This window comes from Schistocerca americana, chromosome 3, assembly GCF_021461395.2.
Source record: "Schistocerca americana isolate TAMUIC-IGC-003095 chromosome 3, iqSchAmer2.1, whole genome shotgun sequence".
NCBI classification, from domain to species: Eukaryota; Metazoa; Arthropoda; class Insecta; order Orthoptera; family Acrididae; genus Schistocerca; species Schistocerca americana.
Window position 1 is genome coordinate 989,569,058 of NC_060121.1, and position 15,451 is coordinate 989,584,508.

General features: G+C 43.4%; 1 protein-coding gene across 1 annotated transcript in view; it reads right to left on the reverse strand.

Moving 5' to 3' along the window:
• The window catches only part of LOC124607193 (WD repeat-containing protein 91), a 222,692-nt gene that overhangs the window by 164,921 nt on the left and 42,320 nt on the right, over positions 1-15,451 (reverse strand). The window contains exons 3-4 of the mRNA XM_047139416.1: positions 7,872-8,012; positions 7,638-7,753 (exon numbers count right to left, since the gene is read on the reverse strand). Coding sequence (XP_046995372.1) covers positions 7,638-7,753; positions 7,872-8,012 — 257 coding nt within the window. The remainder of the gene's footprint in view (positions 1-7,637; positions 7,754-7,871; positions 8,013-15,451) is intronic.

Here is a 15,451-nt window from a genome sequence, read left to right on the forward strand (position 1 = left end):
TTACCACTATGTAATGTATCTGATGTTTTCTTGTGTCCCCAGTTCCCTTCCCCATATACAACCCACTTTCATTATTTGAAGCTCAGTGTACACAATGATTATATTGTGCTCTGTGCAAAATACTAGCACGAGATTCTTCTTTCACTGCTTTCACCAACCCACTTACTCCTACTGTGTCCCTTCTCTTTCTTTTCCTACTTTTTGCTTATTTTCAGCCCAGTCAATGTCTTATGATTAATAATCTGGGATAACTCATGGCCCAAAAGTGTTCAGGGGTTCAAAGTTTGATTTGTTTTGTTTTGTTTTCGGGAACAAAAACAACTAGAGTCATAAGTACCCATGTCAGAACCATAGAACATGAAAACGAAAAAGGAGTTAAAAGCGACTAAATGTTAAGCCCAGTTGATGGAAGGAAAGACAGCTAAAAGCAAGGACTTGGAAAAAGGTCCATAAAATACACCATAAAGACAATGGAGGCCCTGAACTAAAGATAGAATGTCCTTCACCACATTGCTACAATGGACAAAAACGTAGTCAACAGCTCACGTGTCGTTTGCTAAAACGGCTGATAACTCAGATGACAAACATAAATGAGAATGTAAGTGTTAAAAAAGGAGCATTCTGTCAGGAAATGGCAAACCATCACAGGGTGAGGGCAATGAGCACAAAGTGGTGTGGGATCTCTGCTAAACAAATGGCAATGGCTAAAAAGACAGCACCCAATATGCAATCTAGCTAAAATGGTCTCGCGGTGAGAGGGCCGAGAGGAGGTCAGCCAAGCCGCTGGGAGAGGTTTAATTCCCCAGAGCTTGTTCCCATGAAGGGAAGCCCAGTGTTGATGTTAAAGTGACACCACCTGGTGACAGTCGGCAGCACAGAGATCATCAGAGGGAACGGAGGAACTAGCGGGCCGAGGAACGAGGACTGCAGCCTCGGCAGCAGGGTCAGCAACCTCGTTCCCCATCACACCCACATGATTAGGGGCCCACATAAACATCACAATGGCTCCATCAAGAGTGAGCAAGTGATATCTTTCCTGGACTTACTGCACTAAGGGATGGACGGTGTACAGCACACAGAGACTCTGCAGGGCACTGAGAGAGCCGGAGTAGATGACACGGTTGAAAAGCCTGTTTCGCAGGATGTACTGCGTCGACTGATACAGGGCAAAGAGCTCCACTGTAAATACTAAGCAGCGTTCCGGAAGCCAATACCAAAAATCACTGATGCCAAACACAAAGCCACACCAACCACCACATCATCCCGAGGGCCATCAGTGTACATAAAGTACTGTTGCGAAGTTCCGTGCGAAGGTTGAGAAACTTACGGCGATAGAGCAAGTCTGGAGTAGTGTCCTTAGGAAGCGAATGAAGTCCAACGTGAACACGGGTCGCCACACGAAGCCGAGGTGGTAAATGGTTCACACCCATTGGGAAAGAAGCAGGGAGCGTGAAAATACGCTGCCAAAGCAATAGCCAAAGTGAACTACATTAAGTAACAGAGAAGAAGGATGTGCTCCATATTGGCGGTCAAAGGAGTCATTGAAGAAGGAGGCATAGGATGGGTGGCCACGCATGGCGGACAAATGGCATGCCTACCTGCGGAGGAGAAAATCACGGCAGTATGACAGCATTAGTTCGGCAGCTTCTGAATACGGACCTTCAACTGCATTAGTGTAAAAGGCACCAGTGGCCAAACAGATGGCATAATGGTAGATTGTATTGAAATGGTATAAGATGGATGGACGTGCAGATGCATAAATGAAACACCCACAGTCTAGTTTTGAATGGAAAAGGGACCAGTACAAATGGAGGAGGGTGATCCGATCTGCTCCCCAGGAAGCACCGCTGAGGACACATAGGACACTGAGGGACCGCATACAGCAGGCGGCCAGGTAAGACATGTGGGAGGACCAAGAGAGTTTCCTAATGAGCATGAGCCCCAGGAATTTCATAGTTTGAACAAATGGAAGAGCAAATGGCCCAAGATGTAAAAACGGTGGAAGAAATCAATTCCGCCAGCAGAAAGTGATACAAATCGTTTTGTCAGTGGAAAAGCGAAAGCCATTGTCAATGCTCCACAAGGGCAAAGGCGATTGAGACAACGCTGAAGACGCCGATGAAGGAGACAAGTCTGTGAAGAATTGCAATAGATGGGAAAATTGTCAACAAAAAGGGAACCGGAAATGCCTGGTGGGAGACAGGTCATAATACAGTTAACGGCGATAGCAAAGAGGATGATGCTCAGGTCTGAAGGCTGGGGCACACCGTTTTCCTGGATAAAGGTGTCTGACAAGGCAGAACTAATACGCACCGTGAAAAGTCAGTCTTTTAAAAATTCCTGAAGAAAACGAGGCATGCGACATCGGAAGCCCCATGTGTATGGAGGAAACCAGTTCTCCAGCAGGTGTCGTGCACTTTCTGCAAATCGAAAAACACAGCCGCAGTCTGGTATTTCCACAGAAAACTATTCATGACCTGGGTTGACAAGGTGACAAGATGGTCAACTTCAGAATGGTGCGCTCGAAATCCACATTAACCAGCAGTTAGTAAATTTCAAGACTAAAGCCACCATACCAGCTGGGCGTGAAACATATGTTCCATCGGCTTGCAAACACAGCTGGTGGGAGAAATGGGGTGGTAGTTAGGAGAAAAGTGTTTGTCCTTACTGGCCTTAGGTGCAGGTATAAGAGTGGCTTCACACCAGCATCTGGGGAACGTGTCCTCTGCTCAGATGTGATTGTATGCATGAAGGAGGAAGTGCTTGCCTGCAAGAGGAAGGTTCAGCAACATCTGGACGTGAACATCGTCTGGCCCTGGAGTGGAGAACTGGGATAAAGTGAGAGCATGATCTAGCTTCCTCACAGTGAAGATGGCATTGTAGCACTCACGAGTCTGAGAAGAGAAGGGTATTGCCCGACACTCCCCCACTTGTTTCCAATGGAGAAAGGCAGGGTGACAGTGGGTGGAGTTCGAAATCTCCGCAAAGCAGCACCCCAAGGTGTTGGAGATAGCAACAGGGTACACTATGACACTGTCTGCTATGGTAAGGATGGAAATTTGGGAATGGACGTTGGCCCCAGAGAGCCGTCAGAGGTCGGCCCAAATAACGGAAGAGGAACTGGAACTGTTAGAAGAACTAGTAAACGAAATCCAGTTAGCTCTTTTTTCTATCCTGAAGAATGTGATGACACTGCAAGTGCAACTGTTTATAATGAATGCAGTTTGCCATCGTACGATGACAAGTAAAAACATGGCGAGCATGTCTCCACACACGAATTGCATCTTGGCAAGCCTCAGTCGACCAAGGGACTGGGTCACTGAGCAGTGAAGATGAAGTGCCAGGAATGGAATGTTCTGCAGCAGTAGGGATAATGTTGGGAAAGTATTCCACCTGGTCATCACAACTGGAGAAATGTTGTTCTTTGAAGGTCACCAGGGAGGAGTAAAACCTAGAGTCAGTCTTAGAAAGCTGTCATTTGATTGTGCACATAGGTGAGGTCTGAGTCAGCAAATGGATAAGACACGGGAAATGATCACTTGAGTACATGTCAGAGGGAACGGACCACTTGAGACGACAGGCAAGCTGGGCAGTGCAGAAGGAGATGGACCAAATAGGAATAGGTGTGCATGGAGCCTGAAAGGAATGTGGGTGCTCCTGTGTTAAGGGAAACGAGGTGAAGTTGACTGAGAATATCAGCCAAGAGGGTACCTCCTGGACACGTTCTGGGAGAACCCCAAAGGGGATGGTGCACATTAAAGTTACTAAGCAGCAGAAAGGGGTGAGGGAGTTGCACAATAAGCTGGAGGAATTCTGCCCTGATGACACTTAATGATGGAGGGATGCAAACGGTACAAAGGGAAAAGGTGAAATGCGCACTACAACAGCTTGAAGCTGGGTAGTCAGCAACACGATTTGACTACGAACATTATCCCGCAGAAGCAAGATGACTCCCCCATGAGCCAGAATGCCATCCTCGGGGTGAAGGTCAAAGCAGACCGCAAAGAATTGCAAGAGGTCAAAGCGGTGGTGAGGATGCGATTTTGTTTCCTGGAGCACGACTCATGACCCCTCCTCACAGCTTCAATTCTGTCAGTACCTTGTCTCCTATCTTCCAACCTTCACAGCAGCTAGGAATGAGGTTTTCACTGTGTAGTGGAGTGTGCGCTGATATGAAACTTCCTGGCAAATTAAAACTGTGTGCCAGACCAAGACTCGAACTCAGGACTTTTGCCTTTTGTGGTTAAGTGCTCTACCATCTGAGCTACCCAAGCACGACTCACGCCCCACAGAACTAGCACTCCTAGAAGAAAGGAGTGAAAATCTCAGTCTGGAAACATCCCCCAGGCTGTGGCTAAGCCATGTCTCTGCAATATCCTTTCTCCCAGGAGTGCGAGTTTTGCAAGATTCGCAGAAGAGCTACTGTGACGTTTGGAAGGTAGGAGATGAGGTACTGGCAGAATTGAATCTTTGAGGACGGGGTGTGAGTTGTGCTCAGGTACCTCAGATGGTAGAGCACTTCCCCTCGAAAGGCAAAGGTCCTGAGTTCGAGTCTCAGTCCAGCACATGGTTTTAATCTGCCAGGAAGTTTCATAACAGACATGTTCCTCAAGGGAGGGAAAAAAGAATAGCAAGTGGACAGACATGCAGCACGGAAGGGAAAAGATTGTGGTAGTCAAGCACGATCCTGCCAAAGTGCCATGAGCCATGTGGGGGGAGGTTCCAAAGTATAATGGGAAAGCCTCTACTGGGACTGTACGGGTCTTCGAATAATGTAACTGGTAATGCACTGCTCATACAGTGTAGGTATCTACATTCAAGTCCTGATGCAGCACACAGCTTCAACTTGGCATATGCAGGAGTTGGACAAAAGTGGGAGAAATGCTTGCTTGAACATAAATGCAGACACTAGCCAAGCCTGCAGCTTGGGGTGTTGTATTTGACCACAAGTGGAACCTGCATAATGTCTGAAATAAGTTGATAGTATCAGTCATGGTTATAACAATGTTCTGCATAGCTGTGTTTGGTGCATGTATCGTGGGTGCTTCCATAAACAAGGAAGCTGCAGTGTTTGGTGTTTCAAGAGGCACTGTATATCGAAGATTTATACCGCACACACGGGAAGATGGAAAACATAATCCAGTAAGTCACAACGCAAGTGAAAGAATGTGATGAGTGATCATGACAGACGGTCATTGAAGAAGACTGTGATGAAAAGTAAGAGGATGAAGCTGTAAAAGTCACTGCAGAACTAAATGTCACACTCGTGAACCCTGACAGCAACAAACAACATGAACGAAGCTTGATAAGCAGGTTAACTGCAGGGTGAACTGGAATTCCAAAACCACTAGTCAGTGATGCAAATACCCATAACAGAAAAATGTGGTGTCAAAGCCATAAAATCTGGGCTATAGAGCAATGGAAGAAAGTCATTCAGTCAGATGACTGTTTCCAACTTCTGGCCAGTGTCCCAACAGTGAAATACGGTGGGGATTCAGTGATGATTTTGGCAGCCATATCGTGGTATTCCACGGGCCCCATGGTTATTCTGCAAGTCTGCATTACAGCCAAGGATTATGTGATCATTTTGGCTGATCAGTTCCATCTCACAGTACATTGTTTGTTCCCCAGTAGTGACACGCTGTTGCAAGATGAGAAGACCCCTGTTCACAAAGTTCACATCACCCATGACAGGTTTTGTGCGCACGAGGATGAACTGTCACATCTCCCCTGGCCACCACAGCACCCAGATCTTAATATTATTAAGCCTTCGTGGTCTACTTCAGAGAGAAGGGTGCATTATCACTATCCACCTCTGTCATTTTCAACTGAACTTGCTACTATTTTGCAGGATCCCTTGGAAACCATACAGTACCTGAATTTATCAATTCTGATACGACTGGAAGCTGTTTTCAATACCAACAGGTTTCCTACACCATATCAGGCATTGTAATGTGTTGTATTTTCGCGTTTCCATTTTTGTCCCTCCCCTGTATAAACATAACTGTTTTCTCCATCAGTATTTTTATAGTACAACTGGTGAGACAAGAGGGTGTAGTTAGTTTTAAAAATGGTCTTATCAACAAAACTTATGGATGAAAGAGGTCTTATCACGACCAATAGAATTAAGCTGGAGGGCACTACAAACCTTAGGTAAGAAATTTAGTTTTCTACATAGAAACACTCACAGAACCTTAATAGCTATAGTTTATGTTTGAGACTAGTGAACAATTAAATATGTCAAAGCATATCATTAAAGTTTCCACAGCTATAACAAAAAATTCATTCATATATACTTGCACTCTCAGCCAATCACAGGTGTGAAACATCTCGTACACTGGAAGTAGCATATGGACAATTCTCAGTATCCAGGATGCAAAATTGCACTAAACAATCATGTTGCTGTCAACCATGCCATGATAGTGACATTGCCAGGTGAATATTCTCAAAGATGTCTCCAAATGCTCAGTATTGCAGAAATACATTTTAATGCTAGAGAGTGATATTATGACCAGACTGTATGGGGTGCATGTGAAGAAATTAACAACTGCACTCTCAGTTTTGATACTGAACAGCATTAATGTAAAGGAAATATTACACGTACTCAATAAGCAACTGAGGTCCAGAGCTCAGATGATATTGATAAACTTTTTGATTTTGTTATATTTGTAAATAGCGCATGACAATGCAATTCATGACAGCTTGCTCTATGGAATACTTTTGTTTAGATGACTTTTTAAAGTAGGTATGCTGTCTGTATTTAGTTCAAATTAACAGACAGACACAAAATTCATCCATACCTGGCACAGAGCTACCTCTCTAAAATTATTTAACAAGTGCACTATATGCTATTGGATGAACAGCAGTTAAAAGTGTATAAAATGGCAAACACCAAAGGCACAGCAAAAGAAGGAGTATGACACATTTTACACGAATAATTAACAATGAGAAAATTTTGTACAAACTGATGCAAATTTATTGAACTCTAGCCAATAATGAATATCTTTGCAATGTTCATACTGAAGATTTCAGCAGATTTTGTGCACTAAATTGTTGCTGGAGGATACTGATCCATTACTTCATGTCAGGAACAAAGTAGCAATCAAAACAGTGGATGGAAGCTCGTGGCTTTGTTACAAAAGCTAAAGCTTTAAAGTCTATTGCAAATTGCAGAAAGTTAAAGGATAAAATAACTGGTGGATTTATTAAGTCCTCTGGAACAAATGGATGATCCAATATATGAGAAGATGACTGGATGATATGTAAATAAATGAGAATAAAAAAAGTATCACACAATACACCTGACCACAAAGATGTTTCGGGCGGGGGAAAAAAAAAACAAAAACAAAAAAACAGGAAATTTGAAATACTAATGGTTGAAATAACCAGCCTAATTGCCATATTTGGTACCCTCAGATTTCCACCTAAAGCCACAGCTGGAAATTAGGGTCTTGAAAATGTTTCGTATCCAAATATGAGATGAAAGCAGACCAGTCTTTCACTGCCAAGTCATGAACTTTTTATCCTTCCTTCATACAGCATCTGTAGATGAAGGTTAATGATGTGGAAATACTGGCCAATTGCAGCTACAATTGCACTTTTCTTATTGATAGACAATAAAGCTTACCTTTTCTTACCTGAAAAATCATTGCAAGGAAATTGTGTAAGGATACAAAGAGAGTATCCTGCCACTGGCGTGTAAAATGAACAGCAAAGGTGGGGTTTTCCTCTGGACATTTAATGAATGGCAACACTGCAAAGGAAGAAAGATTTAAAAATTATATTACACAGGGGAGTACACAAAAATACATATACTGTTACAGAGTAGGTTCACAAGAGAGAAAAAGCAATAACATGAATCTAGTACTTACTAAACCATTCTTTCCACTCAGACTGACTACTGAGTTCAGGAGTCATTTTCGCGAAAAAGTCCGTAACTTTCTCAGGTTTGTTATTAGTGACAGCATTCACAAGGTACAATTTCAGTACAGCATTCTCCATTTTTTTAACAGCTGCAAATACAAAAAATGAAAAATTGGTTGGATTAGTTGATAATCAAACAATGAAAACTCAAGTGTTGTGTGAAACTTATCATGTGTCAGGGACACAACTTAAGCAAGAAAGTCACGAGGAAGGCTGCAAAATAGCGAAAATGATACACCTAACACATCAACAGTGGTCTTTACTTCATACGTCATATACAACTTATGTCTGAAAATCAAGTTCAGAATGACAATTGTTCCTAATATAACACAAAGGATATACATATATGTAAATAACCAAAGGCACCCAGAATGGGTGATATGGTCGTCATCACCATCATCAACCAACATCACCACCACACTCTCTCTCTCTCTCTCTCTCTCTCTCTCACACACACACACACACACACAGACACACACACACACACGTGCCAACTTCTATTGACAGTTTTTGTTTCCTAGAAACCTACTTCACCTTTCCATATAATCATTGTCCTGATCTATGCACATTTCACAAAGCTGCATTAGTTGCTTCATCTGATCTGTCTAGAAGGCCTCAACCTGAGAAATGAACCAGCTGACAACAGTGGTCTTTAGCTCTTTGTGGCCTTCAACCTGTCACTGAAGGTGAAGTCGGAACCTGAGGAGTTTTCCCTTGTTGTGAGTTTACTTTAAGTGATCAACATATTGCAAGACACCAAGTTTTTACTCGTTCCCATGTAATAACGGTTAACTTCTTTTCGAATTTCCTGGTCACTGTCTTGTAACTGAGTATGTAATTTGTGTGTTCATAACATCTCAGAAAATATGTATGTAAGCTCATGTTTGTGTAAACTTTTGGCATATTACTTCATGCCAGCAAATTATCATAATGTCCAACATCAAATGTATGTTTGTGCATCACCATGTGCATGTCATGTACAGTATTGATTCAGAGGACAATAAATAAATAAATAAATAAATAATGCATGCTTTTTGTCTAAGTGAGGAGATAGCACAGAATATAATCCTGTAGCACCCCAGTGAATGAAAATGTTTTCTTACTAGCACCTATATTCCCAAAGATGGCAATTATTCTTATGGCAAAAGTAGCTGAACCTAAAAGTTTTAGCAGGTCTGCTATATGGTTTCTCTTCTTTCAGTTTTCATCAATATGCACACCTAAGAACATAGAATTTTCTACTATGTTTATTATTTTTGTTGGTACACTAGGTTAATAGGAAGTGAAATCAAACAATGGAAAATCTGCATGGAATAATAATAATGAAGACACAGAAAACCTCACGATGTTTACGGCCACTGTCAATGAGAATACAAATATATCTGTGAGTGTGTGTGTGTGTGTGTGTGGTGTGTGTGTGTGTGTGTGTGTGTGTGTGAGAGAGAAGAGAGAGAGAGAGAGAGAGAGAGAGAGAGAGAGAGAGAGGAGAGAGAGAGAGGTGGGGGGGGGGGGTGGGGGGTGGGGGGAGGGGGGGGGGGTGGGGGGGGAGGGGGGGGGGGGGGGGGAGGGGGAGGGGGAGGGAGAGAGGGAGAGAGGGAGAGAGTCAAGTTTTCATTATTTTTTGTGTGTCTCTTGACAACTCATTTCAGCTATTCAGGAAGTTTATACTTCACTTCTAATTATTGACAATCTGCCAGAACTTTCCTTACCACACTAATAAGAAATGAGATACTTTCGACAGTACAAAAGTAAATGAGCTGTGTTTTGTCAAAATTTAAAGCCAGCAAATTTGTGCAAACCAAGTCAGTAAGTTTCACAAAAATATAATTTACTATTTTCTCTGTTTACGGTTGGTTGTTTGGCTTCACAACAATGCTTTCATCTTCAACAGACAGGATCCTTTTCTACAGAATAATCAAATTGCAGCACGATTTTCACAATTGATGGAACCAACCATTTTTGAAGCCACTGTCATCTGCTTTCACCCACAGTCAAATGAGTATTGTATCAAAACAATGTAATCTGTAGCAGCACAAAAAAATGATAGATGGTACAGCATTCATGTAATTTTATTCACAGCTGTCAACATTTACACTCTAAGTGGGGCACGGGGTTGATGCACCACAAAGCAATTAACCGAATGGGATGGAAATCAGCAGATGCAATGGGCATGTATGGACAAACAAATTACAATTTCAGAAAACTTGGATGTTTTTTTTTTTTTTTTTTTTCAAGAAAAAGTGTTTCACAAATTGAGCAAGTCAATAACACATTACTCCACCTCTGGCCCTTATGCAAGCAGTTACTTGTCATGGCATTTTGATTCGCAGAGTTGTTGGACTTCCTCCTGAGTGATACTGTAGCGTAGTCTGTCCAACTGACACACTAGATCGTCAGAATCCCTCGGTGGCTGGAGGGCCCTGCCTATAATCCTCCAAAAGTTCTCAACTGGGGAGGGATCTGGTGACCTTGCTGGCCGAGGCAGGGTTTAGCAAGCACAAAGACAAGCATCAGAAACTCTTGCTGTGTGTGAGCGGGCTTTGTCTTGTTGAAATGGAAGCCAAGGATGGCTTGCCATGAAAGGCAACAAAACAGGGCATAAAATATCACTGACACACTGCTATACTGTAAGTGTGCTGTGGATAACAATCAAAGGAGTTCTGTTATGAAAAGAAATTGTATCCCACACCACAACTCTTGGTAATCAGGCTGTAATGCAGGTGACAGACTGGTATCCCCCTGCTGTCCTGGGCACCTCCAGACAATTCTTCAGCCGAGAACCTCAATGACTGGAGTAGAACTATCTCCAATGACGTGCCCCACTTCAAACTCAGCACCGATGACCAGCAAAGACGTGTATGGAGGCACGCCAGACAGTAGTGGGATACGAACTTGGCTGCTGCTTGTTGTATGGCCCGACACCCAGGAGTGATGGTCTGGGGTGCCATTTCTTTTTATAGAAGGACCTCTTTGGTTGTCATCTGTGGTGCCCTTGAAGCACAGTTGTACACCAATGATATTCTATCCCCCATTTTGTTGCCTTTCATTGCAAGCCATCCTGGGCTTACATTTCACCAAGATAATGTGCGCCTGCACACAGTGAGAGTTTCTACTGCATCAGTGACAGAAGTTCTGGCCTCAGATTTCTCACAGAAACTGGTTCTGACCTCAGCACCCTGCCACAGTCTTCACTGCATCGCTGTAGGCCACCGACTACCTTCTGTCTGACAGCTGCCAATAATTCGACTATTGCGACCCACCGTATCTGGTGAACGGAGCTGAACTTAGGTCTACACTGTCTGTCCAAATTGAATTTCACCGTTGCAGAAGCACAGAAGCGATCATCGGTGCGGTTCTCCCGGCACATTACTACCTCTTGTCAGACTTGACAGACGCACAGCTGTTGGACAGCGTCACAGGTTTAACTGGAGTGCAACCGTCCACAGTGAAAAGCCTGTACAGACATCTGAGGGTGAACACACTTTGCTGTTAAAGCAGTTTCTGAATTTGGCCAGATCACCCAGTGTATCTAAACAAATTCAACACAATGCAGTGCATCACATCAAGATGATGGATGGATGGACCATCAGAGTCATGCTGAACTAGACATTTAGCACTGGACCTTGCAATCACGAAAACTGAATTTGACCCCATGCTGCAAGAGGGCAATCAGACCATCGAACAGTCCGTGGTTCTCCGCCTTACGCCTGGTGAAAAAAAAAAGTGGAGCCTAGAACCCACGTGGAGACTATTGTGTGCTGAACATGAGAACAGTGCTGGACCGTTATCCTCTGTCATCACTAAGTGACTACAACTACATATTACACTGTGCACCAATATTCAGCATCTTAAGACTGTGCTAAAGCTTACACTCAGATAAAGAGGACATTATGAAGACCTCTATTATAACACTGCTCAACCTGTTTGAGAGTAGGTATATGACATTCGCATAATGAAATGCAGTGCACTTGTGGCAAAGATTCATCGAGTCTGTTTCTTAAGGCCTCCCATTCTGTTTTGCATACCAGGGCAATGTGCCCTTGTTCTCTGAGGAACAACACCAACAACACCTACAAAAGATGTTCAAGCATTTGGAGTATTACAGAGTCATGCTGAATGTTGCTAAATGTGTTTTCAGACAATCTAAAGTGATCTTCTTGGGACACAGAATCTCTGCTGTGGGCTCCCTAGCTCTGACATAGAAGGCTGATGCAATTTTAAAATTACCTAGGCCAACCACAATCAAGGAATTGCGTCGATTCCCTGGTATGCTAAATTTTTATCATTTCCACACGCCTCATGCAGCTGAATTGTAGGAACCACTGACTGCGGTGCTCAGTGGTCACAGTGCAGTGGACTGAGGCTGCATGTTCCACATTTGAGGCTGTGAATCTGAGCATGGCTAATGCAGAGCTTCTAGCTCATCCTAAATTCAGTGCACCTCTTGCATTAGTTGTAGATGCAAGCTACACAGCTATTGACAGAACTCTACAGTAGTGGCAGATGGTTCATGGGAACCACTGGCATACTCTTCCCGAAAACCGTCACCATTCAGAGAAAGTGGAGCACATACGATCGTGATGTCCTGCTAAGTACATGACACACTGAAATACTTCCATCCTGAAGTTGAAGCCCAAGTGTTCACGTTATTCAAGGACCACAGACCATTGACTTTTGCATTCAGATGTAACAGTGCCAACTGCTCTCCTCATCAGTTCAACCATCTAGAGTTCATAGCACAGTTCACTTCTGACGTCAAAAACATCTCAGGTATCGATTACATTCTGGCCGACCTTCTTTCGTGTGTCAGCAGTGTGACAAGTCCTATCGACTTTTCCGCACTGGCCTGAGCACAAGAAGAAGACAGGAACTCCGGACATTCATTGACGACAACACGTCAGTGTTACAATTGCAGCTCATCGATGTTCTGGGCTGTCAAGCTCTACTGCAGGGTCTCTCGCGTGTCACCTTTCCTGTTTCTTCCACCACTGTTCAGGAGACAAGTTTCGAGGGCATCCATAGCTGTGCCAACCATGAGTACATCCCACTTTATGACTCATCCCTGATGTTTTGTGTGGCCAGTCATGGAAAAGGGCTGTTGAGAATGGACAATGACATGTTTGCAGTGTCAAAGTTGTAAAGTGTCTCGTCAAGTAGACACTTCAGTTGGAGACTTTCCAGGTACAACTGTATGTTTTGCCCATGTATATCTGGATGTTGTGGGGCCAATTCCTTCATTAAAAAGTCAAAACTACCTTTTCACAATGACTGATCATTTTACCTGCTGGCTAGAGGCAGTGTGAAATGATAATATCACCACCGAAACATGAGCCTCTGCCTTTGCATCAGTGTGGTTAATGGGCTTTGGGTGTCCACAGCATATCAGTACCAAGCGTTGACGGCATTCTGAGTTAAACCTGTGTGTGCAGCTTGCCATCTTTTGTGGGTATGTTCTTCACAGCACCAACGCAGTAGCAGTGGTCGAACACTGGCATCATTCCTTGAAGGCGGTCCTGATTTGCGATGAAAACACATTGATTTTGGCTCTTCCAATAGTTCAACTTGGCCTACGAACAATTTGTCTGTGGAGTTGGTCTACAGTAAGACAATGCATTCGCCTGACAAATTTAATGATGATGATACACTGCAAAGTTCCTCATAAGACCAGTCACACTTCTTATGTTGCCTGTGGAACCACATCGCACGGATCCATCCTCCAAAGGCTTCACAGCATGGCATACCATTTTGTTACATGCATTGGGACCTGGAACACTGCTCGTATGTCATGTTCCATACTGACAAGTGTAAAACCAGCCTTACAATCCCCGTACACTGGCCCGTACCACATGTTACAGAGAAGTATGAAGACAATGGACATATGGGTGAACAGCAAGTCAATAACCATTTTTCTGAAGAGAGTAAAGCCTGCACATATTTTTCAAGAGGCATCACCATCCGCAACCCAACAGAGACATCAGAACCTGCACGAGCAAGGCACCGAGCCACAAGCACCACTACCACAGCAGCCGCCCGCAGAACATCCACCGGTTTAGACGACCCACTCCGGGTGCCATGTCCACTTCCCTACCCATTTCCTTGACACCGACACTCCGCTTCTGCCAAAGGAGCTGATACAGCGTCTGACATGACAGCTGTTGTGCGCTAGTGTGGAGAAGTGAAGCATTCACATAGTGTGCGTATGTGCAGTGTCGCGACTGTCAAATACTTCCACACCCACCACCAGAGGCACTGTGTGTTGCATGAAACAAGTGAATTGTGGCTGTCAAAGAGTCCTACACCCAGCCGCCAGGGTCATTGGTTTTTTATTTTTAACATGTGCTTGTGCCTTCTCCATGCGTGATGTTTATTCTGTGGTTTTATGTTCCATGTTTTTTGATGGTTTTATGTTCTGTGCTGTTGCTCTAGGTTACAAGTAATTAGCCCCCTGCTCTGATTGAATAAAGAGTTTCCTATCATGCGTAATCCTTTTGGTGTCAAGTTAATCAGTATTATTAAGTCGATCGGTTCTAATTACATTGGTCCCGATGAGTTGGGTCTGTAACCAGTCAATGTGTCAAGATGTATTACATTGAAGACTGAAGTATCTGGCAGTAACACCCATTTATAAAGGTACAGGTAATCAAGAGACCTCAGACTTGTCTCCCTCCTTTCTGTGCTCTCAAAATTCTGAGAAGGTAACTTCAACGGATTATTGATCTACCTTCCACAGGATAACCTTTTGACAACAGCTCCTTGTGGCTTCCATAAAGTTTGTCTAATCAGAAAGCTACACATGATCTAACAAATGCATTTATAACAGAGATGAACAAGAAAAGTTTTCATGTTGGCTTTTCCTGTGATGTTGCTAAGGCCTTTGATTCTATGTATCATAAATCGTACGCTTGGTTTTCAAATGCTCCGACAACAATTAATAATATGCACTTGTAATAGTTTTACCCTTTTCCAGATAGTCTATGACCATTATCCCTTGCAAATACCAAAAGACAGTCGCCATAACCTTTCCGACCGAAGGAATGGTCTTCACCTTTTTTGGTGCAGATTCTTCCTTGGTATCCCATTGTTTAGATTGTTGTTTGGTCTCACATTTTTTGGTGCAGATTCCCCCTTGGTATCCCACTGTTTAGATTATTGTTTGGTCTCAAGAGTATAGTAACGTATCCAAGTTTGATCCACAGTGACAAAACGATGCTTTAAGTCCAGTGGATTCTTCCTGAACAGCTGCAAACCATCCTTGCAACACTTCACACGATTCCATTTTTGGTCAAGCGTGAGCAACTGCAAAACCCATCTTGCGGATAGCTTTTTCAAGCCCAAATGCATATGCACAGGGCGTCCAGAACATTCAGCATCATTTGTGCTCATATGGCCACTCCGAAAATTTTGAAACCACTAATAAACTGTTCTAATCGAAGATGCAGAGTTACCGTAATGTTTATCAAGCTTCTCTTTAGTCTCCTGAGGCATTTTGCCTTTCATAAAGTAATGTTTAATCACCACACGAAATTCT